This window comes from Alternaria arborescens, assembly GCF_004154835.1.
Source record: "Alternaria arborescens strain FERA 675 chromosome Unknown contig_8, whole genome shotgun sequence".
NCBI classification, from domain to species: Eukaryota; Fungi; Ascomycota; class Dothideomycetes; order Pleosporales; family Pleosporaceae; genus Alternaria; species Alternaria arborescens.
Genome location: NW_021167863.1, coordinates 715,998 through 737,781, shown reverse-complemented (window position 1 = coordinate 737,781; position 21,784 = coordinate 715,998). Strand labels below are relative to the sequence as shown.

At 50.8% G+C, this 21,784-nt stretch overlaps 13 protein-coding genes across 13 annotated transcripts; 6 read left to right on the top strand and 7 right to left on the bottom strand.

Annotated features, from left to right (window-relative positions):
* Window positions 1–169: 169 nt before the first annotated feature.
* On the top strand, window positions 170–1,274 carry AA0111_g4473 (hypothetical protein; the record flags this gene model as incomplete). The annotated part of the gene is made up of 3 exons (XM_028650480.1): window positions 170–790; window positions 852–1,065; window positions 1,117–1,274. The coding sequence occupies 3 exons, from the start codon at window positions 170–172 to the stop codon at window positions 1,272–1,274; spliced, it is 993 nt and encodes a 330-aa protein (XP_028507751.1).
* A 262-nt stretch (window positions 1,275–1,536) lies between these two features.
* On the bottom strand, window positions 1,537–2,934 carry AA0111_g4472 (hypothetical protein; the record flags this gene model as incomplete). Its single annotated transcript, XM_028650479.1, has 1 exon — window positions 1,537–2,934. One exon carries the CDS (start codon window positions 2,932–2,934, stop codon window positions 1,537–1,539), a length of 1,398 nt encoding a protein of 465 aa, XP_028507752.1.
* Window positions 2,935–4,407: 1,473 nt separating this feature from the next.
* Window positions 4,408–5,593, top strand: AA0111_g4471 (Pectin lyase; the record flags this gene model as incomplete). The annotated part of the gene is made up of 2 exons (XM_028650478.1): window positions 4,408–4,504; window positions 4,554–5,593. 2 exons carry the CDS (start codon window positions 4,408–4,410, stop codon window positions 5,591–5,593), a joined length of 1,137 nt encoding a protein of 378 aa, XP_028507753.1.
* Window positions 5,594–6,736: 1,143 nt separating this feature from the next.
* Window positions 6,737–6,988, top strand: AA0111_g4470 (hypothetical protein; the record flags this gene model as incomplete). The annotated part of the gene is made up of 1 exon (XM_028650477.1): window positions 6,737–6,988. The coding sequence occupies one exon, from the start codon at window positions 6,737–6,739 to the stop codon at window positions 6,986–6,988; it is 252 nt and encodes an 83-aa protein (XP_028507754.1).
* A 285-nt stretch (window positions 6,989–7,273) lies between these two features.
* On the top strand, window positions 7,274–9,202 carry AA0111_g4469 (hypothetical protein; the record flags this gene model as incomplete). Its single annotated transcript, XM_028650475.1, has 1 exon — window positions 7,274–9,202. One exon carries the CDS (start codon window positions 7,274–7,276, stop codon window positions 9,200–9,202), a length of 1,929 nt encoding a protein of 642 aa, XP_028507758.1.
* Window positions 9,203–10,123: 921 nt separating this feature from the next.
* On the top strand, window positions 10,124–10,940 carry AA0111_g4468 (hypothetical protein; the record flags this gene model as incomplete). The annotated part of the gene is made up of 3 exons (XM_028650474.1): window positions 10,124–10,444; window positions 10,494–10,748; window positions 10,797–10,940. 3 exons carry the CDS (start codon window positions 10,124–10,126, stop codon window positions 10,938–10,940), a joined length of 720 nt encoding a protein of 239 aa, XP_028507826.1.
* A 949-nt stretch (window positions 10,941–11,889) lies between these two features.
* On the top strand, window positions 11,890–12,920 carry AA0111_g4467 (hypothetical protein; the record flags this gene model as incomplete). Its single annotated transcript, XM_028650473.1, has 4 exons — window positions 11,890–12,238; window positions 12,286–12,475; window positions 12,525–12,723; window positions 12,777–12,920. 4 exons carry the CDS (start codon window positions 11,890–11,892, stop codon window positions 12,918–12,920), a joined length of 882 nt encoding a protein of 293 aa, XP_028508130.1.
* A 213-nt stretch (window positions 12,921–13,133) lies between these two features.
* On the bottom strand, window positions 13,134–14,741 carry AA0111_g4466 (hypothetical protein; the record flags this gene model as incomplete). Its single annotated transcript, XM_028650472.1, has 1 exon — window positions 13,134–14,741. The coding sequence occupies one exon, from the start codon at window positions 14,739–14,741 to the stop codon at window positions 13,134–13,136; it is 1,608 nt and encodes a 535-aa protein (XP_028507759.1).
* Window positions 14,742–14,974: 233 nt separating this feature from the next.
* Window positions 14,975–16,155, bottom strand: AA0111_g4465 (hypothetical protein; the record flags this gene model as incomplete). The annotated part of the gene is made up of 5 exons (XM_028650471.1): window positions 14,975–15,181; window positions 15,233–15,357; window positions 15,411–15,514; window positions 15,584–15,758; window positions 15,807–16,155. The coding sequence occupies 5 exons, from the start codon at window positions 16,153–16,155 to the stop codon at window positions 14,975–14,977; spliced, it is 960 nt and encodes a 319-aa protein (XP_028507828.1).
* Window positions 16,156–16,700: 545 nt separating this feature from the next.
* AA0111_g4464 (hypothetical protein) lies at window positions 16,701–17,853 on the bottom strand (the record flags this gene model as incomplete). Its single annotated transcript, XM_028650470.1, has 5 exons — window positions 16,701–16,841; window positions 16,903–17,033; window positions 17,087–17,187; window positions 17,237–17,447; window positions 17,499–17,853. The coding sequence occupies 5 exons, from the start codon at window positions 17,851–17,853 to the stop codon at window positions 16,701–16,703; spliced, it is 939 nt and encodes a 312-aa protein (XP_028507827.1).
* A 251-nt stretch (window positions 17,854–18,104) lies between these two features.
* AA0111_g4463 (hypothetical protein) lies at window positions 18,105–18,676 on the bottom strand (the record flags this gene model as incomplete). The annotated part of the gene is made up of 3 exons (XM_028650469.1): window positions 18,105–18,394; window positions 18,448–18,554; window positions 18,606–18,676. The coding sequence occupies 3 exons, from the start codon at window positions 18,674–18,676 to the stop codon at window positions 18,105–18,107; spliced, it is 468 nt and encodes a 155-aa protein (XP_028507831.1).
* A 153-nt stretch (window positions 18,677–18,829) lies between these two features.
* On the bottom strand, window positions 18,830–19,198 carry AA0111_g4462 (hypothetical protein; the record flags this gene model as incomplete). The annotated part of the gene is made up of 1 exon (XM_028650468.1): window positions 18,830–19,198. The coding sequence occupies one exon, from the start codon at window positions 19,196–19,198 to the stop codon at window positions 18,830–18,832; it is 369 nt and encodes a 122-aa protein (XP_028507830.1).
* Window positions 19,199–20,192: 994 nt separating this feature from the next.
* AA0111_g4461 (Tethering factor for nuclear proteasome) lies at window positions 20,193–21,191 on the bottom strand (the record flags this gene model as incomplete). The annotated part of the gene is made up of 2 exons (XM_028650467.1): window positions 20,193–21,052; window positions 21,119–21,191. 2 exons carry the CDS (start codon window positions 21,189–21,191, stop codon window positions 20,193–20,195), a joined length of 933 nt encoding a protein of 310 aa, XP_028507760.1.
* Between the last annotated feature and the right edge of the window lie 593 nt (window positions 21,192–21,784).

Sequence of the window (21,784 nt, the reverse complement as noted above, 5' to 3'; positions counted from 1 at the left end):
ACGATGAGCTGCTAGGATACTTTGAGCCTAGCTCGAAGCGTGACTGTGAACGCGGCTACACGTGCGGGATGTGGTCCGTGCAGGAATCTGAGCTTCAAGCCGGGAATGTCAAAATATCCGCGGCGAACAATCATCGCCGCATATCCCACGTACCCATACCATAATCACAATGCCACCCAAAGCACCCCTCAATTGGGGTCTCTTACCACCATCCTTTCTTCTTCCTTCATCAGCGCGCTCCGTCCTCCAGCAAAATGCGCATCAAATATCCTCAAGACCCGCCATCGCATACACATCGATCCGAACCATAAAATCCACTTTCACGCCCAAACCCGACCGCTTCGCACATCATCCCGCCCGAGAAGCCCTCACCAGCACATCTACCGCAGCGCTCGAGCGAAAAGCCCACAGCACACCCCTGCGAACGGGTCTTCTCGCCCTCAAGAAGGGCATGACATCCATCTACGACCCCGAAACAGGGAAGCGCACAGCATGCACCGTTTTACAACTTGACCGTAATGAAGTGGTTGCGCACAAACGGAGAGACCAAAATGGATACTGGGCGGTGCAGATCGGTGCTGGACAAAAAGAAGCACGGAATGTCAGCAGGCCCATGCTGGGACATTTTGCGGGTGCGGGCGTGAGTCCTAAGAGGTGGGTTGTTGAATTCAAGGTTAGGGACGAGGCAGGGCTGGGCGTTGGCATCGGGGAGATGGTTGGCGCGGGGTGGTTCACAAAGGGACAATGGGTGGATGTCAAGGCGATAAGCAGGGGAATGGGATTCGCTGGTGTAAGTTCAACATGGCATACGAGCTGCAATAGGAACAGGGACTGACAACTGATGTGTTCAGGGTATGAAACGACACGGCTTCGGCGGTCAACCAGCATCCCACGGTCAATCGCTCATGCATCGTGGTATGGGTTCAGCCGGAGGTTCCCAAGGTTCAGGTTCTCGCGTGCTACCTGGCAAGCGTATGCCGGGAAACATGGGCAATGAGAGCGTGACTGTCAAGAACTTGAGGGTGTTACAGATCGACGAGCAGAATGGCATTGTTGTTGTCAATGGTATGAAATATGAAGCGAACCAGTGTGATTGGATACTAACACCGCATGCAGGCTGCGTACCAGGACCGAAGAACCAGATTATCCGCGTTCAAGATGCGAGAGGGAAGCCGTGGCCTGCGGGGCCCATGTCAACTGCAGAACTGAAGCCAACAGAGGTTCTGGCCGAGGCGGGCGTTCCTGATGCTGCCGAGGCGACAGCCAGTGCATAGGAACAGAGATGAAGAGACGAAGAAGTGAACATTGTACCATATCAAAGAGACAGGTAGCTCGGACTATTTGAATCCGGGCAAGGATTACCATACGATTGTGCATACGATATACTTCGGTTTGATGAAGATGTTAATGCAATGGTAGTGGTACCATCTCACCGCATCTCAGAAAGGAGTGTGAGATGACGATATTATCAAGTTTTTACACTTCTATGTCCTTCACTCAGAACCCGCATCTTCGCCTACTTGCACTTGATCCTCACTACCATCTTCCACGATAAGATGCACCTCCAGCAACACCACTCTCAACCCCTTCACTCGTATACCCTCCTCCATCTCTACTGCGCCAACTATCCTTCTCGCAGATATCACTCTGCCCTCCACCACCCACACTGATTCGATCGTCGTCGCTGTCGCTGGGGAGGTAGTCATCACCCTCCCCTAAACCGTCATCATCACTGTCACTCATATAGCTCCCAATCATCCTTCTATTCCCGGTGTGTTTGTTCCGTCTAGGAGGAGAGGTGTAGGGACTTCTACTCCTTGTGCTCCTTCCAGATGCATATCCATTCCTACTTCTACTTCTGCTCCTGCTTCCCCATGCACCAGGCATGAGACCATAGTCACTACCGCTCTGCCGCCGCTGCCGCCCAAGTAAAGGTGGTGTAGGTACCGCAGGAGGCGGTGAGGGATAGTCTTCTGAGTCAACGGCTGTGGGTACACGAGACAAGCGGTCGGAATGTGAGGTACTGGGTCGAGAAGCTATGTCAGAGTATGCAATGGCGTGAGTATTGTCCCTGCGGCCTGGATATACGGGGCCGGACCGGTTGAAGGAGCGGTCTGCATGTCTTGAGGGATGAGGAGCTGAAAAGGTGCTCGTATACTGGTCTTCAGCGTCTGGGCAGGATGGACCAGGCCGACTAAATTGGGGTTCTAGATTCCTTGAGTGAGATTCATAGCGGTTGCGCTGGTTGTACTCGTCGTACTCCCCCTCGGGCCGGTGGTAACGGTCGTTTGCATGCCGCGAACGAGTACGTTGTTCATGGAGTCTTTCTCGGTAATTGTCTCGACTTGGCGCGTAGTAATCCTCAGCATCTCGTTGAGGGCCTGGATATCGCTCGTAAGATTCATCTTGGCGATTTGCTGGGCTACTATCGCCGGTACTGTAGGATTCGGTGTCGGACCGATCCGCAGGGTGAGCGTGGAGCTTGGTGTAGCGATCCAGAAATTGCTTTGCTTCAAGATAGTTTTCATGCTCTCGAGGATTCAAGCTGTGGCTTTGCGTGTGAAAGTCGCTGCTACCCCAGCCTGCCTTGATTTTCTGCTTGTTTCGCCTTTCGGGATGCTGAGCATAGTCTGAATGTGGACTTTCACTGTGATGTCTTGATGAAGAGTCACGGATCGGTGAAGCTTCCCTAAAAGGATTGTCGCTGTACCGGTCGTCGTACCTTGACGTACGATCCCTCCATACATCTCTCTTCAGCTCAGGTGAGGCTATGTAATCATCGTCAGACTGGGAATCCTGTGCTATGTAGTCAGAATCTTGAGATCGAGTTCTATGCGGCCGACGAGTTGGTCGCGGTTGGTAGCCCGGACGAGGCTGCGAAAACCCGTTCCCATCCCTGCTTCGCCTTGTCTGCGTAGTGTAGTCGTAATCCATGGTCCGATTTACATATTGCTTATAATTAGGAGGGGAGTTTTCATAAGATCCACGGCGTGGGGTGATGTAGTCCGAGCTCGAATTGGTGGGCGAGGAGATGCAGTCTGATGAAAGATGGGTATCCTGGTAATCACAAGGAACTTGGCTACTGTATCTCGGTGCTGCACGGTAGGAGTTGCTCTGCCTTTCATAGCTTCGGCTACTCTTGTATGGTTGGCGCCTCATGCTGAAAGTCGCGTGCAGGCCTCGCAGCCCAGCGATTAGTCGACGTTGAGCTGTGTAATTGGGTTATGCAGTCTGGCAGTGGAGAGACTTGGGCTTCTCAAGTTGCTTCATTTCGTTGTTGTGGCTAGCTATTGGAAAGTAGGCAAAGCGTCATGCACAACCACGTGTTTGTCCTCTAGCCGTGAGTAAAACGCGCTAGTGTCGCCACGACCCCTGCCTCACCGTTTTGTCATCCTATCACGCCTCTCCACCATCCCTCCATCTTCTGCCCGTGCCATTCTGTCTCCCACCACCCGTTCTATACTACGGGAAGTAAACTTAACAAGTACAAACTTTACGCCTCAACCTTCCCGACAGCCGTGGGATGGATTGCGTTATTGCGCGTTATATGACAGATGACAGGTGACAGCTAATAGCACTAGCTGGGTACATCACTACTCCAAGCAACGAAATGCGCCACAGCAGCGACGGTATCACTTTGCATTCTTTAATTAACCATCTGTCCCATTCTTGTTCATCACACTTTCCCGTCAGCCTTACATTCTCGGTCCAGCCTGTTTTGGAACCTGTAGATTCCACCTATCGGAAAAACGAATCCTATAACATCGCAGAGCACAGCCTCATGAGCCACAAGCCAAGTCTCCTTCCTCCAACAAGGGGCAGTCCTCTCATCTTATGTCGGATAAGCTCAATCAAAATGTTTCCAACTATGACCCAGGCATGATTTTTGTGGAGCTAGCGGCTGCCCTGTCATGTTGACATGAAACAACAACAGCGGGACTGTCGGGACTAGACTCCTTGGGAAGCTACATCCGCAACGCCATCCTGTTTGCAAACAACGGTCAAGCCACTCTTCCCTGAGCGCATCAACGCCAAACTACGCACTGTTGACCTGTTCATGACTCTCAGTCGGTCGAAGTTACTTTCCGCCCCTTCCAGACGCCGGCGTCCAGCGCCGCGCTCCTGCTAACACCTGGAAATGCCCGACATCTACCGCAGTCGGTGATGAACGGCGCCAAAGGATCCAGGTGGATGCTCGAAGGGAATATATCTCCGTAGAGTGAGTGGGGCGTGGGTTCAAACACCAGCCAAGAATCCTGTCAGATATAAAGATGCGAGATCAGCCACCGGATCTTATCATCCAGCTTATATCATCTTTCACTCATTCCCTCGTTCATCATCTGTCATTCTTTTCAGCAAACTGTGTTTGCTAGCCATTCTTTATCTTCAATCCGATAACCTTTCACTATGAAGTACTCTCTCTTCACCGCCGTTGTTGCGGCTTTCGCGTCTGGTGTCAGCGCTGCTGACGCCGTCAAGGGCGCTGCTGAGGGTTTTGCTAAGGGTATATCTCACAACATGTCCATTTCTGACTTCAATCTAACATTGTCCAGGTGTCACTGGTGGTGGCAGCGCCAAACCTGTCTACCCCTCCACTACTGCGGAGCTCATCAGCTACCTCGGTGACTCTTCTCCTCGTGTCATTGTCCTCACCAAGACTTTCGACTTCACTGGCACTGAGGGTAAGGCTACCTCTGCCGGTTGCCGCCCATGGGGAACTGGCTCCGCTTGCCAGATCGCCATCAACAAGGACGGCTGGTGCGACAACTACCAGCCTAACGCACCCAAGGTTGGCAGCATCACCTACGACAAGGCTGGTATGCTCGGAATCACTGTCAAGTCCAACAAGTCTTTGATTGGACAGGGCAGCAAGGGTGTCATCAAGGGCAAGGGTATCCGCATGACTGGCAACGTCAAGAACATCATTGTTCAGAATGTCCGTTTCACCGAGATCAACCCTCAATACGTCTGGGGTGGTGATGCCATCACCGTTGACGGCGCCGACATGATCTGGATTGATCACGTCACCACCGACCTCATCGCCCGCCAGCACATTGTTCTCGGTAACGGCGCTTCCGGTCGCGTCTCCATCACCAACAACGAGATCAACGGTGCCACCGCCTGGTCTGCTACCTGCGATGGCCACCACTACTGGGGCATGTACTTCACTGGCAGCTCCGACATGGTCACCCTCAAGGGCAACTACATCCACCACACCTCCGGCCGCTCCCCCAAGGTCGCTGGTAACACCCTTCTCCACGCCGTCAACAACTACTTCTACGCCAACTCCCAGCACGCTTTCGAGGCCGACTCTGGTGCCAAGATCATTGCTGAGGGTAACGTCTTCCAGAACGTCAAGGAGGCTGCTCAGTCTGGTCTCCCAGGCAAGGTTTTCGCTGTTGGCTCCAACGGCTCTGCCTGCAAGTCTGCTATGGGCCGCAACTGCGAGCCCAACGCTTACGGCAGCTCTGGCACCATGGCTGGCTCTGACACCAGCATCATTGCCGGCATGAAGGGCAAGAACATTGCCGCTGCCGGTACTGCTGCCAGCGCCAAGAACGTCCAGCAGACCGCTGGTTACGGAAAGATCTAAGCGACTCTGATGGAGTCAGCTATCGCTTAGAGGAGAATAACTTCATCTGTTCTTGTATATACATTCTATTACTTCGTACATATTCCGTTTAAATTGGAGATTCTTTTGTCCTCCATTGAAAACCTCCCTGTCCCTGAATTTCTAGTGTTCTAGTTCATTACTATGATGAGTATTGAGATCTTCCCTTGATGCTGCCTTATGAGCGACCGTTTATTTGCGCTACCTCCTTCGATAACTTCAGCTTGTTATCATCTGATCTACCGATAACGCAAATCGAAATACATTGTGTGTGTGCCGAAGGGAGCTTCAACCGTAGGAGAAAGGGTGAGTAGTAGAAACAATGGTGTAATACGGTACACAGCGGAGTTTCATATCTACATACCCGCTTAGACGCTCGGATACAACATTGTATAAGGGAAAAAGTACTTAGAGTCACTCAAGTTGAGAAAAGAATAATGATGAGTAGAGTCTGAAATGACACATGTCATTACTATTTCACCTTGTAAGATATGTATGGGTAATAGGCTGAAGTGGAGAAAACGATACGAGTCCGAAGATGTTTTCCAAATGTTCCGCATCCGCGAACTTGGCTACGTTGAACTAGCTAGAAAACAATAGAAGTTGACGCAGACATTATGGTAGCTAGTCCGTGGCGCGTCTTGTTCATATGAGCAGAAGACCTGCGCTTTCCATATCGTAATCGGTGCTGTTCGAAGTTAATATGGAATGTGCGCGTGGCGAGTGTGTTGCCTGGCGGCGCTACTACGGTCCGCCATTTGGGGTATTCAATTTCTCTTCCTGCCTCTTGATGCAACTCACCTCTGTCTATCACATCCCGGGTACCCCTAATATTCGACATAGGCTCAAACGCACCAACATGGTGACCGACCGAGACTGCGATTCAATGTAAGCTATTTCGACCACTAGTATCGACTCACTAACATCGACCCAAGTGCTGCGCAAAACCAGCTCTCCTCCCCACTGCTTCGCCTACCAGCAGAACTTCGAAACCGCATATACAAAGAAGTTTTCGCTCCACGGATTGCACGTGTCGTCCCTCGATCGGTCATCAAGGGTTACACGACATGGCCCTTCACGGCCCTTCATGTCTGTCGTCAAGTCCGGCACGAAGCCAAGCTGATCATGTTTACTAGTATCACCTTTGACTTTCGAGCACTCGAACCAATTGTCGATCCCGCCGCAATTCTTACACTGGGATCCTTTAAGGCCATTGTAGTGGGATCAAAGCTGGTCTGGTACGTTTCAAATGCGATGGGGTACAGCGGGGGTTACCCGGAGCGCTTCAAATCACTGCAGAAAATTTATTGGGGCACTCTTCAATCCCCAATTAAGTTATTTTGGAGGCGCGGATCGGGTGGCGTTGTCACTCTGTAATCTTTCTACATAGAAGGCGTCCAACTGAGACAACTTTCTCGCCACTGCGGGATGAAAGCTCAGCTCAGATGTTCAGGATTTATGAGGGATATACAAAGCCAGGTTCATATGCCGGTCCTGCTTCAACGGTAGTTGAATTGTTCGGACCATAGCCGGCGCATTAATATCAATGACCATATGCGGTAGTAATAAGTTGCCATGAGTATGTGGGGCTCCAGGACATAACTTAACCCTCATTTTGGCGTGTGACGCCACAACAGAACACGCAAAACTGTAATGCTCGTCATGTTGTTCTCTATCTTATCATGTCTCTTCTTCCTCCTTAGTGCAGTCTTCGTTGATGCAGCGCTCGACGTAAGTACCCTCGCTCGCGAAGTAGTGCGCGTCGAATCGGTGCGACGAGTCAAAGACCTCCAAAGGCAGTTGTCCCACTTCGCACAGTATGGGCAATGGAACAGCATCTCTCAACTCTTCAGTATCAACAGCACCCTCATCTGGGGCAACGTGACCACTCATGGTCCGGCGTCAATCGAAACATGGCTGCGCAACGATTCTGGCGACATGAACGGCTTGGTTTCTGGGTCTCTCAGTACAATGATCGTCGAGACCCCTGTGATTAGCTTGAGCATTGACGGAAAGCGCGCGAGAGGACGCTGGAACGGCATCTGGTTCCAGGGCGACGGCAAGGGTGGAACGCGAATCCAGGGCGGAGTATACGAAAACGAATATATCTTGATGGACAATCGGTGGCATATATCGTTGCTACACTACTACAACATGTACAATGGTGATTACGAAAACGGTTGGCGTAATGTTAACGGCAAGGGCATCTCGATTATTCCGTATCATTTCACAGCCGAAGGGTCTGGACTACCGATACCGCCGGCAGTGGGAGACCCTGAACCGTACAATGAGACCATCGAGCAACTAGGAGCTAGGATCCAGAGGTTGAACGATGAAGACGATGTTCGGAACTTGATGCATGCCCATGGCTACTACGTTGATCGAAGGATGTGGTCAGATGTCGTAGATTTGCATACTGCAAATACGACTGTGCGCATTGGCAACGAAACTGCACTAAGAGGTAAGACTGGTGTCAGGCAATTTCTCAAACGCATGGGTCCAGAGGGCTTGACGCAAGGGGTCAACAATGATCATCCGATCTTCGACATGATTGTTGAAGTGGCAGAAAACGGCAGAAAGGCTATAGCTCGTGGTACCGAAATTGCCATGCTGGGTGATGTCAACCGCCAGGTTGCCTCATGGGAATTTAATGTCTTCAGGAACCGGTTTGTCAAAGAAGATGGGGTTTGGAAAGTCCAGGATATTGTGGTGGCGCCACAGATCGTTGCTGATTACTACATTGGGTGGGGAAAAGGTGGGTTGAAGCCATCAGATGCAGTTATCCCGCCATTCTTGAATGTCACTAGCAGTCGTGTGGCAGAAGGGAGTACGACACGTTCGAAAAATGTGACAGTCAACGACCTTAAGCGCCGCCTCCAACGTAGTGCAGCCTGTGATGGTAGTGAGAACTTGTCGCATGCTTACGGCTATTACGCCGACGATATTCTAGGGGAGCAGCTGGGCGAGCTGTTCGCGAAGAATGGACACAAAGCATCGCCATTCGCAGGATTTTTCCGTACCCCCGAACGTATAACTGGAGCAATGAAGGCATCGTATGGTACGAACCGTTCGGCACTCCGATCTAGCATATCTTTCCACTGGCGTCCACAGCCTGTCATCATCGTCTCAGAAGATGGTCGGTCGGCAAGCCTGCGAGCGAGACTGTTGCAGCCTTCGACGTCGGTCAACAAAGCGGGCAGCTTCAATTCTGCGATATACCAGGACCAAATCGTTTCTGAAAATGGAAAGTGGAAATTTTGGAGTGTCACAATAGACGAGTTCTACTGGCAGTCATCGTCCTGGAAAAGTGGATGGAGCATGGCGACTCAACAGAATTCAACTCAACCCGATCCTCCTGCATGGACGAGGAGGTATCCACCCGACCTCACCATAGCAGATGTCGGAGAAAGGGAGAGTACGTTTCGCGGTGGAAATGGCCAATTCATCCAGTGGCCTGAGATTCAAAGAATGTGGTTTGGGTATCGGAACTCCGTCAGCGGGCGGAAGCCTGAATGGTACTGGCCTGGCTGTGTCCCATGTGGAGTCCGGCCAGACTGGTCACTGGAGGCAAATGGATGGCAGGAGCCGTGAGCTGCTGGCCCAATGTAGGAGCTAAGTGCGCAAGTCCTATTCATGTATTGTCAAAAGAAACGAAAGCGATAAGATGATACCAACCTGTGTTGGTTCTTTGATGCAGTGCCGCTTTAGGATGGTGCGAAGCAGCGCCTTACCTGCTACGTAATCAGCAATGTGAACGCTGTACGAGGCTGGCAGTACCAGCCACCCCAGTTTCCCCGCTTTGTACCTGCGTTTTGCGTCGAACCCGAAATGATGATGTATGGTTGCAACAGGCAAGGTGTCGGGTTCGACGGCAAATCGACAAGTAGGTAAGTCTTGGCAATACCATCCACAGATGCCGGCTGCTTCCTCACAGGGGCCTGATGACGTTCTTCAACCCCAACTAGAGCTATGACATTCAAACGTTGCCAATCAAAACCAGATCTTCTTTACGCCCAGCTAGGCGACCAGCGAAACAAACATCAAGCGCGATTTTCCAGTCGACCAAGGCCTCGGAGTCGTTGCCGTTTATGCGGTGAAGCCCGCGGCGCGTGGCTGACACGCTACCCATCCAGGTCGGTACGGCAAAGACATCAGGCATCTCACAGCGCAGACAGCGCGGGTGTCTGGATGAAACTCCACGACACGAGGGACTCTCATCGCATCCAGTCGTCAAAGTGACGGGTCTATGGCGCGGATCAAGCGTAGCGCAGCCTAATGATGTCTGACATGGCAGAGGATCGTAGAGGCGGGTCATGATGCGCGCCGAGACCCGCACAAGCTTTTAGACATCCGCCTGGTAGTTGGAACGGCGCAGCAGGAAACGGACGAGTGTCGCGCCTTATTTTAGGTAGGTCATGCCCATGTACTTGCGGGCTGCTATTCCGCTTCTTGGAATCTGGCCATCACTTGCGACGTCCTGCCACAGTGTAGGACCGACTCCTGAACGTCAACATGCTTCAATACGACAAGATTCTGAAACTCGCCCTGGTGCCGTCAATTGCCTTCCTCCTCATATCCGTCGTCTCGGTGGCATTGACGACGCATTACTGGATCCTTACAGATTGGGTCATACCACGCGGTCTCAAAGTAGTAACAAGCAATTTCAACGACCGACTGCAACAGTACGAGACAGACGACACAATCGTTTACTTCAAGGAGGCCTCGACAGATGCGACTATCGTTTCTGGATGTCTGAACTTGACGGCGGCTGTTGTGGCTCTTATTGCCTGGAGTACGTTGCGCAAACCAGATATGGACTCGCAGTACAACATTGTACGTATCTTTGAGGTCGATTTGATTAGACAAGACTGACCACCTTCAGAGCACACGTCGCTTTTGGATGCTTAGTATTGTTGTTACCACTCTTGCTGGATCTGCAACTGCTCTTTCCGCCGTCGTGCTTCACTATACCGAACGAGGCGACGACCAGTGGGGCTGCAGTTCCGAGAGGTTGATGATGAGTGGCAAACTGAACACGAATCAGTACTGCACACGCGAGATGGCAGCTTGCAACTATCAACCAGGCTTCGTGCCAAGGGGAGATCGCGAGAATACCAGCATAGCTTGCACCGAAGCGGTCAGTCGCCCGCGTCATGTCGCAGGTCACCCACTGACATATTATCAGGTAACTGTGAAATGGTTACAGATCGTCATGATCGTGAATGCTCTAATAATACTGGTGATGTTCTCCTTCCAAGCACGCCTCCGAAGGAAGTCACGGGAAGCACGATTGAACGAACCGGTATCGGAGGAAAAGACGGCACCATGATGATGGCGACATCCTGATGCGATACGATACGATATTTACGACATACTCACGAACTTTTACGACACACTCCTTTCACGAATTCATTCAACTCAAAGCATTGCATTATCATCGGAGTTTGGGCTACAGCCAGAAACACTTTTCTGTAATTGACAATAATGATTGCCAGGCTGAGTCATGGTCATAAACCTTGGAAGGAAGAGCGGGAGCGATTTCGTAGGCAACAATTAACGCGCCTCATATCAAACGGTTCTCAATGTCTAGCGCATAGTTCATTGCTTGAAAAATCTCCAGCTATAATGCTCTGTTTACATTCCAGATGCATCTGGTCATTCCAGCATCCGTTTTTCTTTTTGACGACCGGCTCGCTGCGGATGGGGCGTCATAACGGCTGCAACACTAATACCAGTAGAACATCTGACTGCTGCTAGTCCAACAACTAGCGTTGGACGGACAGAACAGTCTTTAGCGTCCTGCGACGTCAGCGCTCGAAGCGGAAGTTCGAGTATACAGAAGCTAGTACACTTTGGGCTGCGTACTACGAACATGCAGCCTGAAGGTATACGCTACAATCAGAGTTGTCATGCTGAAAACTAATAGCTATTGTATATACCTAGGGCCTATTTTGTGTCGAAGACAGCCCCGAGAGTGCGGCACGTGCAGCCTACGTCGTTCACCACGTTTTTGACCAAATGCGTGTTCAGAATGGAAAAAGGGATCTTTCAATATCGATGGCGAGGATGAGTAACGTAAAATGAATCCAGGGTTGTAGAAATCAATGAGGTGAGCGGTGAGGTCGTCGTTGCCTCGTGCCTGCCTCGCCGGCATGAAGCATATGATTGCTTACGTACTCACACTGCTCCTGCCCACAACAGCAGTTGTTTGTACACAGACCGCGTCAGATAGCAATTCTCATTTGCTCTTAATCTCTATCGTCACGAACCTCCTCGTCATGGCCCCGCACCCTCTCTTTCCTAACCTCGAAGCGTCTGTCCTTGTGGACAATCGCCCCGTTGTTGAACTTGATGACTGTGAAGATGCTAATCTCCACACCAAGATAGTCTACATCGAGTCTGAAGCAGGCGAGCAGTTCGGCGTCCGCTACTACATCCCCGGTTACCTCTTCGAGCACTATAGCATCAAGGCCATAGTCAGCATCGACGGCGTGGACATGCGCAAATTCATCTTCGAGAAGCGCAACTACGACTACTACGGTGTCTCGAGGCACATTTATGCCAGCAGCGCAAAAGCGGGCCGTAACTTCATGGGCCAGCGCTTCCGCTTCGCCTCTCTGGATACTCGTGAGTGTAGCTAGTCAGCATTCCTACCACATGGCTAACGTGTCTAGACGATGAGAGGAGCGCAATCGAGCACGAGCTCCAGGAGCAACTGGAACAAACGGGTACCATCTCTATAGCATTCCACAAAGTCACCAATGTACGCATGGCGGCTGCATGGAAGGATGTCCCGTCAATGTACCAGTACGACAAAGTCCCTGAGAAGGCTTTGAAAGGCTCATCCGTCTCGCACAAGACTACGTACGTATTGCAAAGCTGGCTTCCTATCATGCGCTAACAATCCTGACAGTCTCGACCCGCCTGAGCGCATCGCGCCTGTCAAATTCATGGAGGCTGACTACGTCGATGGAGAAGGTCGCCCGTTCGCCGTTATTGAGTTCAGATACCGCTCTGCAGCTGCTCTGAAGTCACTCGCCATTCTCCCCCGATCATCGAGTCCAGCACCAGTCAAGGATGTGGTCTCAGAAGAGGAGGTGAATAAAATCTACGTGAGCCTCCTTTATCCTCGGCTATCTAGACAGAAACTTACCGGATACGACAGCTCAAGCAGGAAGAGGCCGAGACACGCAAGCGAGACCGTGCCGATGACGATGGTGAAGACGGAGACGTTGAGATGGTGAATGAGAGGCCCGCAAAGCAACGTTGCTTCCCAACCAGTAACGACGAAGTCATCGAGTTGGACTGAGTAGGCTTGGTAAATATGATATGGGGTTGTATGGCAAGCAGAGCACATGATTTGCAGAATACGTAGCATCCTTGCATAAGCAACGTTCAATATGATAGTATGGCATGCTACAGACAGGCTCACCTACCGAAAAGACGCTCACTAATATAACATAGCATACTGAAAGTCGCTTCGTGGATAGACTCGTAATTCATTACCATGGTCTCCGTTTCATCACATCTCTACATATGGCACCAATGTATCCATAACCTTGGCCAAGTGCTCCAGCACATGCCCCACTTTAAGTACATCCTCATCCTTTGTCGCTCTTCCGAATATGTATGCCGAGAACGGTATTCCAGGTGCGACGTTGACCAGGTGGTTTCTAGAATCCTTCTCTATGGGCGTATCTATGGGAAACACCCCCATCGGTACGCTTATCACTGGACTTCCTGCTTTCGCAGCAAAACTCTGTATGGTGACACTCAAGGTAGGTAGAATTATAACGTCGCAACAATTTGTACACAAAGCTGTTTCGATGCCACCTTCGCCTGTGTAGTAGTTGTCTTTTACTAACATGGTCCTATAAAGCAGCCCTTTCAGATCAGAGGCTTCCGCCCTCTTGAGACCTTCGACATTCCGCCGCGGGTATTGCTCCGCTGGATGAGCTTTCGTAAAGGTGATGAGATCTTGGAGATTGTGGATTCCGTTAGGATTTGTCTCGAGGGAAGAGAGGTATGAGTTTATCGCAACCTTGATATCTGTGTCCAGAATAATGCTTTTAGCTTCTGGTGAAAGAGCTTCCCAACTCGAAGCACCAGTAATCTGAAAGTCGTGGATAATGGTAGCGCCTGCATTTTCCAATAATGTGAGCGTCTTTTCAAATGCTTCCTTCCTACACCTAGGAAGGTTTTTTAGTTCGCTGAGATGATGGGGGACGCCGATGCGAATGCCGTTTAGATGAGTGCTTGAACATGCACTGCTCAGGTTTTGCAATAGCTTCTGCTTTGTTGGCGAAGGGATGTGGTCGCTTTGCTGCACAAGACCAAGGACGAAAAGCGATGCGTCAGATACAGTACGCGTAAGTACCCCAACAGTGTCGAGTCTTTTGGATGCGTAAATTATCCCCTCTGAAGAAAGAAGACCGCGCGTAGGCTTGAAGCCCACGATACCTGATTTCTCAGCCGGAGAAACAATGGAGTAGCATGTCTCTGTGCCTAACGCTGCAAAGCACATACCTGCTGCAACCGCTACGGCACAACCTCCCGAACTCCCGCTGGCCTTCATGCCTGGGTGGTAAATGCCTGTAGTCTGACCTCCTCTAGCACTCCAACCTGAACATCCACTCGTAGACCGGAAGCCTGCCCACTCTGCCATATTTCCTTTGCCCAGTACTATAGCTCCCGCCTTCCGTACCGTTTTCACAATCTCAGCTTCCTCAGACGGTCTGGCATCTATCAAGGCAACACTGCCACATGTTGTAGACGTGGCGTCAAGAGTGGGCATATTGTCCTTCAAGAGAATAGGCACACCGTGTAGCGTGCCTCGAGCGCCGTTTGTTAGTTTTTCAACATCGAGGAGGTGGGCCGTGGATGTGGCGTCTGGGTTGACTTCTGCCACCGCGTGAAACTGGGGGTTTAATTCACGAATACGGGTAAGGTAGACTGAGGTCAGCTCAACGGCTGTGAAGAGGCGGTTTTCGAATGCTGTCTGAATCGTGAGATTGTCAAGACCGGCGAGAGGTAGGATGTTTGGAAGGGTCTTGGTGGATCCGCTAGCCTTTTGGGTACCTGCAGTCATGATAGGGGGAGTTGATGTGCTTGCAGATCTGCTCACGGACATATTGACCCGGCAAGTTCGCAGTATCTCTATAGCGTTGAGGAAATCTATTTGGATACTTACAGAGACAGTAGTACCAATGAAGAGATGGGTAAATATACATGTTTAGTTGTGGTAGATTGAAGAGCCAATGTTCACACTGGTCTTCCTGAAGATCATTGTGAAATATAGCTTCGATGCTTCAAACGCGCCATCAAATTTGCCATATCGTTGTGGGTTCTCTTCCTTCACATTGCTCAGTCAAGTTCTATGACCTCCGTCTCATCAGTTGGTATCTGTCTGACGCGTTGTTGCTTCCTCTTTCTACGCAGATCGACCGAACGTATCTCGATGAAGTCGTCGTCGCATGTTGCACTCAGGCCACTGAATCCGTGATCGTTGCCTCCTACGGTTGAGGTATCGGATAGCTCGCGTTTCATGCGTACACGGGTCTCTTCTTGCTCCTAGTCCATGTCAGCGCGTCAGATACAGACACATGGTAACAGGTGACCTACCCTGAAGCGCCGCACAATAGCTTCTAATTGTTCCCTATTCAGTTGTCCGAGAACCGTGTCATCACCATCGAGGAAGTCGACTGGGTCGGGGGTGCGTTCGATAATGTGTAAATCCTTGAGTGCAGCTACGAATGATATGGTCAATCCGCTAAAATTGTAGTTTGAGGGCAAAATTTACCAAGCGAGCGATAGTAAAAGTGAAATGTTGCGAATGGCTCCCCTCCGTCGGCATATTCGGCATCGTAATACTCAATCTCTTCCGCAGGCTCCGTCTCTCCAAGACTGTAATCACGTTAGTCCGTCTCGATGTTTAGCGCGAATCATACCGACATTGCCTAATGCGACAGCGACTCGCCCTTGATAGCCTTCTCGTTGACTGTGTCCAATTTCTCGAGCTCCTGGTGTACGAAGTTGGTCCTCGGACTGCGTCTCGCGTTGTTGAGGAAGTAGAACTCGCAAGTGATAATACCAACGAGCCGTATCTTCTTTTGTAAATCTTCCGGTATAGGATTTTCGCTGCATTCCCCTGTATATACATCAATATGCTGTTTTGTAAGAAGTAAAGACGTCCTACTGATATCAAGTGGTGAGAAGCGATATGACTTTGTCGACCAATTCCTACCATCGTTCGAGATTGGCCCGGAACTGACATGACCCTCTTGGTTGTATAGTTCACAGGGACGAATAAGAGGTTCGTCGATGTCCTTGCCGTCCATTGTCACGATCATAGATACAGGGCGGTCGGCAGGAAACGGCGCCTTGAACGAGTAGTGAATCTCGAAGGCCGAATTTGAATGTACTTCGATGTAGCTTTCCGAAGTGGCTTCCGATACGGCTGCGTGCTGGTCGACATACTCGCGAAGTGGATTTCCATTGACGTAGATCTGAATCTCGAGCCCTGAGACTTCATCTACGATTGCCATGGCGCCAGGTACAGATTTAGGGCGACAAAGGAAACGAAGAGTGATGAGAGAAAGATGTCCGTGGGAGTGGTAACATTTCCAAAGATGTATTGAAGGTGTTTTCTGTGGAAGAGCCTTCACCTCAAATGAGGATGGAGGCATTGGCGGATGGAACGTGAGGTGAAGGTGATTATCGGCAGGTGAGAGACGGTAATTCTGAAAGTTCTCATCTCCGGCGCGTCACTGAATCGCGCGTCCATAGCCATAAGATGTAATTTGGGCATGCTAGATTCCTCGATGCTTCCCTTCTAGCGACCTCGGCCTTAGTGCGAAGACCACACGCCCCACTCAACGAAAAATAGGATGAAGGGAAGTAGAACGCCGTGGGATATTTGAGAAATGTGAGAAAAATGAAGTGAGGAAAATCGACCACCCATGTCACTGACAATACCCCAACTGACGCTTGTGCACCATCACAAGCACCAAACCCGCCATGTTGGCCAATATTCGTCGACCTGATTACTTGAGTCGCTCAATAGTCCAAAGCTACCACCTCATCTTTAGCCCTAGGGCCACGGCGTACCTTCTCCACTCACTATTGTTGGCTGAGTACGAACCCATTGAACTTCGTCGTCGTCTACGAGGATGGTATCACCGGCCTGGCTTTCTTCTTCGCGTTCGCGCTTAATCCTAATAGTGTCTTGCCTCTATTCCTGTGACCGGTCAGTCATAAGTGTATGATCGCTTCTGAGATGTCCTATCGCTTACGCGTACGCGCTTGAGCTCCGCCCTCATCTCTTCCTCAGTCATGTCTTCCGGATCTTTGTCCTCATCCTCATCCTCTGACTGCTGTGACGGGTTTGGAGTACGTGGGATAATACCAATAGACTTGAGCGCATCTGCACGGTTATTAGCGGACGAAATGGCTTGACCTGACATACTTGTGACTGACCAATTGATCTATAGAGAAAAGTGAAGGTCGCAAAAGGCTCATTTCCTGTAGTCTCTACTTCGTTAAAAGTGATGCTGTCGCGCTGTACTGGTATAGTGAGGCTATTGAGCAAGTCAGTGCCGACGCTTTTCATGGGTGTAACAAATATACCTAGTTTGGTGAGACAATTCATCGCCCTGTGCTGCAGCTGTTTTGTGCAACGCCTGTTCACTGAGAGAATCAAACTCGTTGTTTGCAAGCTGAGGTACTTCGGCTGGCTCCACTGCCTCTAGATGCTCAATCAAGTAGAAGTAAAGCACGATACGACCGGTAGTTGTCAGCCGGTCAGCAACCTCTTTGGTGACCGGGGTATTGGTCTCGTCTTTTCGTAGTCAGCTAGTACCAAGGAAGATGCCGATGAACAAGAGCTCACTAGTCTTTAGCTCGGCGAATTGGAAGCCTTGAGTAAAGCTACGTCCATCAGCGGACGAAGTAGATCTCGAGCATAAGTATCCCTCGCAGCCTTCTTTACCGCCCCACTCAATGAACGGAGCTTGCACGTAGTTGCCATCCAGAAGTATATCCATTTGGATTGCTGAAGGAGGGGTGAATGGTGGACGATAAAGATAGCGGATAGAGAAGTCGATAGCTGGTGGCGCTTCGATGTATTTGGTAATTGAAGTCGTAACCTCGCCGTCCTCGACACCAGCATATTCGTGTTCTGATAGCGCTACTGCGTCAACCTCGACAGTGACCTCAAGGCCTGAGATACCGGTTGTGATAGCCATGGTATCCGTGAGTGCGAAGTGCAAGAGAGTCGTGACAGGAAGGTAAAAGTTAAATCGACGATTATATGAGTTGCAGTCACCTGAGATTTTCAAGCTAATTAAGCAAGTGAGAGAAGTCTATACTGACAGGGAAGACAGACCAGATAAGACGTTGAGAGGAGAAGATTTTTTCTGAAGACATGAAAGATTCGCAATCGATAGAAATGCCTCTAGTAAATCACTCTCGTCAGGCTATATCTTCAGGCTGTAGCCTAAGTCAAATCGACAATCTCGATACCGTCCTCGTTTAGAGTAATGGGAAGCCTCCTGCGCTTAGCAGATACAAAAGAGACGTTGTCATCATCCTGATCCTCCATGACAGCGGTACTGCTTCGTTCTCGCTTGAATCTTTCTCGCTTGACACTTGGCGCGGCGTCTTCTCGTTCACGATGACGCCGAAGTAATTCGTGGGACTCCTCTAGAGTAAGGATATCGCCGTCACGATCTTCGAGCGGTACTGGACTGGGATTGCGGGGGATGATGAGAAGAGACTGAAGGGCAGCTGTATATACGTTAGCTGCGTGATTTACGGAGTCCTGAATTAGATTCACATACCCTTAGACCGGTACTTGAATTTGAAAGTGATGAAGGGCTTGCGATCATTGTTCATGTATCGGCATGTCAGCTGCGTAGTCTTCGGTATAACTTCTGGAGCACGCAGACTATAATTGGTTAGTCTATATTGCAAGCCTCCTATGCCTATCCCTCTTTACATTGTTTGATGGGACAAGGCTCTGCCCTTCAGAGCCTTCTCCGGTATGTTGCCAAAGTCCGAGGTACTCATTGCGAATACCTCCAGCTTGCTGGAATTGCGAACGTTCTAGACGAAGAAACCATGGACATTAATCCCTCCCATCTCTTTCATGTCTCTCATAAGCTGATCTCCAGCGGAACGGACGTCAGAATCATCTGGGAGGAAGTCAGATCTAGCGATATATCAATGTTCAGCCAGAATACCAATTCGGAGGGCAGAGAAAGCAAATTTGGTTATGAACCGCCGCTCGTTCTCTGTATAAGCTGAGCCTTCAACCAGTATCTCGTAGCTAGTACCTCTGAAGTCCTCCTGCTTTGCGATACGATCTCGAACGTGCCGCCCATCTACATAAGTTCGAAATAAGACTGGGTTGTCTGGCCATTTTGGAGTCATCTCAAAGCGAATGTCGAAGGTCGACCCGGAAGTGGCCTCGATGTATTTTGTCGCCGCATTCGTCGAGCTCTCCGCCTCATCGTCGTCATATTCCTGTAGGACGGCTTCAGCAACACGAACTTCGCCCTTGATTCCAGGGTAGTCTGTAGTGATCGCCATGGTGTTTGCTTGGTAGTACAGTGCCTGATAACAGAAAATCTGACAGGAGCAAGCTCAAACGTGTTGGGAATAGGGAAGGTGTGAGCGTGAGCGTGAGCGTGAGAAGATGAGTGAATGGTGAAAGTGTGGAAGTGAGTCGTCAGGACAAGGGTCATTGGGGTCACACGAATACTGGGGTTACACAACAGTTGGGATTACACCAACGTCTATCGTTACGTGATTACCACTGTATCTTTGAGACGAGGCGCGAAAGCGCGCTGCCGCGCGAGCGGTCCAAATACTGAACCTCACGGAAAGAGCTTCCGAAAGCTCGACAGTTCTGGGTCGAACGCAAACTATCGTGGAATGGCTCCACAATTAGCCTCGATGATACAGTGAGCATTTTCAGAGTCCTTAAGAAGTCACATGCAGAAACTCAGTCAGCGTATATACAAAAAGTCTATTCTTCTCCATACTCCAATAAGGGTTTCCTCCTGTACATATACCGTCCGCTTCCAGATGCTCTTGCAATACAGAACACCATTCCTTCCTCCAAAACAAAGTAAAAAAACAAGAGTGCAATCCGTCGAACAGTAGCCCAAGCCGGGTACATGATTTGTAATAATGTCAAAACATTACGCCAAGTGGCGAAACAGGGCACAAAGATCAAGGCTCGGGTCTGAAAATGATTCGCAGCCGGTACGCCAGTGCAATGATATCCGCCCGCCAGATGCTGTTGTACGTTAACAAAAACCGAAGGAAACGCTATGCAGTCGTTATCATGGGAATATGCCTCCATGCAATGGTATCATTCGCGGTTATGGATTAGGCCGTAATTGTTGGAAGATCGCCATGGTAGTAATGCTGTGATGGATGCGAGGTAATGTGGGGAGGGCGATCGCGGTCGATGGTCGAGTAAGGCGTTGCTAGATGCCAGAGAAGCAGCCATGTGTTCAGGGAGAAAAGCCTGGGTCCACTTCGCTGTCGGCACAGCTAGTGCCTGGTAGTTGTCGATCTACCATGCACCTATGCTTGCGGGAGAGCCGGTTCCATAGTTTCCACTCAACAACTGTTGGCGGATGGACATGGCATCGTTGGACCCACCTGCAGCAGGGTTGGGCGTCTCTGTGCCCATCCAGCCAAGACCTCCACGTAGCTCGTTGACTGCTTCCTGCATCTTTCCGCCAGAAATCTCATTGTGCTTCGCAATCTTCTGGTCCCATCCGCCATATTGGAGCTGTATTCCGCCCGCCTTCTTCGCTGCCTCCTGGATGACTATCGCCCACGCTTTTGCCATTTCCTCGTATGCCTCCTGCTTGTGTCGGTTGTGTTGATAGGTGTCCCAGTTGGGTAAGCGATGGATAATCTCAGTGGCGCCGTCAAGGAAGGCGAGTGATGTAGCGGGTTGATGTTCGTGGGGTGGAAGGAAGTGAGGTGTGAAGTCTTTGAGTGAGTCGAGCAATTCGTCAAGCTGTTGCCGCACCCGGTTGTATGCGTAGTCGGACGATGCACGGCCGCCGAAGGGGAAGGCAGCCTGGAACGCCGCCTCGTACTTTGACAGAACCTCCAATGTTGACTGTATGCTTGGCCGCGGCGCGGTGGTGACAACCTCGTTGCCAATATCAGGGTGGCGCTGGCAGATGGACTGCAGGAGGTTGCGCATCTCGTCGGGGCTCAGGGTCTCGAGGAGGCGAGGCAGGGGGAGGGGTCGGCCTGAGATGTTGGTTCGCATGCGCTTCATGCCTCGCGGCGCAGGTCGTGGGAGTACGGCGGGCGATGTGGATGGCGATGCACTCATGCGGTCGTCGTCTCCGGCGCTGCCATCGTCCTCGGCTTTCCGCTTGCGGCCTGTCATTGCGGGCGTGGGGGCGAAGACTGCAAAGGGAGCGAAGTCAGTAGCCGACACGGGGTTGGGTTGTTTAGAGCAGCGAGCGGACTTACGGTTGCGGGTGGGAGAGCGGCGGTTGTTGTTCAAGAGATGAGGGGGCGTGAAGGTCTGGTACTGTACGCTCATGACGAGGAAGGGCCCGCAAACGCAGTGAAATCGCACGCCTGCTTTGTTGGGAGCCGGATAGCGATGTCTTGAGGATGATGAAGAGGGCGAGGCTCTCGTTGGGTCGGCCGTAGAGCGGTGTCAGGTGTGTTGTTGTTGCCGTGGTGGAGACAGCAGAGCCATACGAAGGCCCAAGAATATGCTAACAGCTATGTCCGTGCACACAGCCAATCACGTCACATGTCACAGATATCCAGCGCAGCACTTTCGCTCTCATCTGGAGTTGAGGTTGTATCTTCTCGCCACTTTTGCTTCATCCTAAAAGTTGCCCATTCACGTTTTGACATCGCGTGGTTGCCTGTTGGAAAAGCAAGGGCAGCGGCTACGGCGGCACTAGCTACATCACATCACATCACATATCACCATGCATATCAGAGAGAATGTATGTACGTGGGGGGATCCTCCACCGTGGTGCAAGCCCGCAGTATCAGATCTAGTGAATTTCTATCCAGGACGCACTCACGCCTTGCTTCTCTTCTGAGATGCATAGCGCCCAAGGCTCCTCGCGTGCGCCTGAGACATGGGCATGTCCGGTGGCGCTTTGATTCAACCGC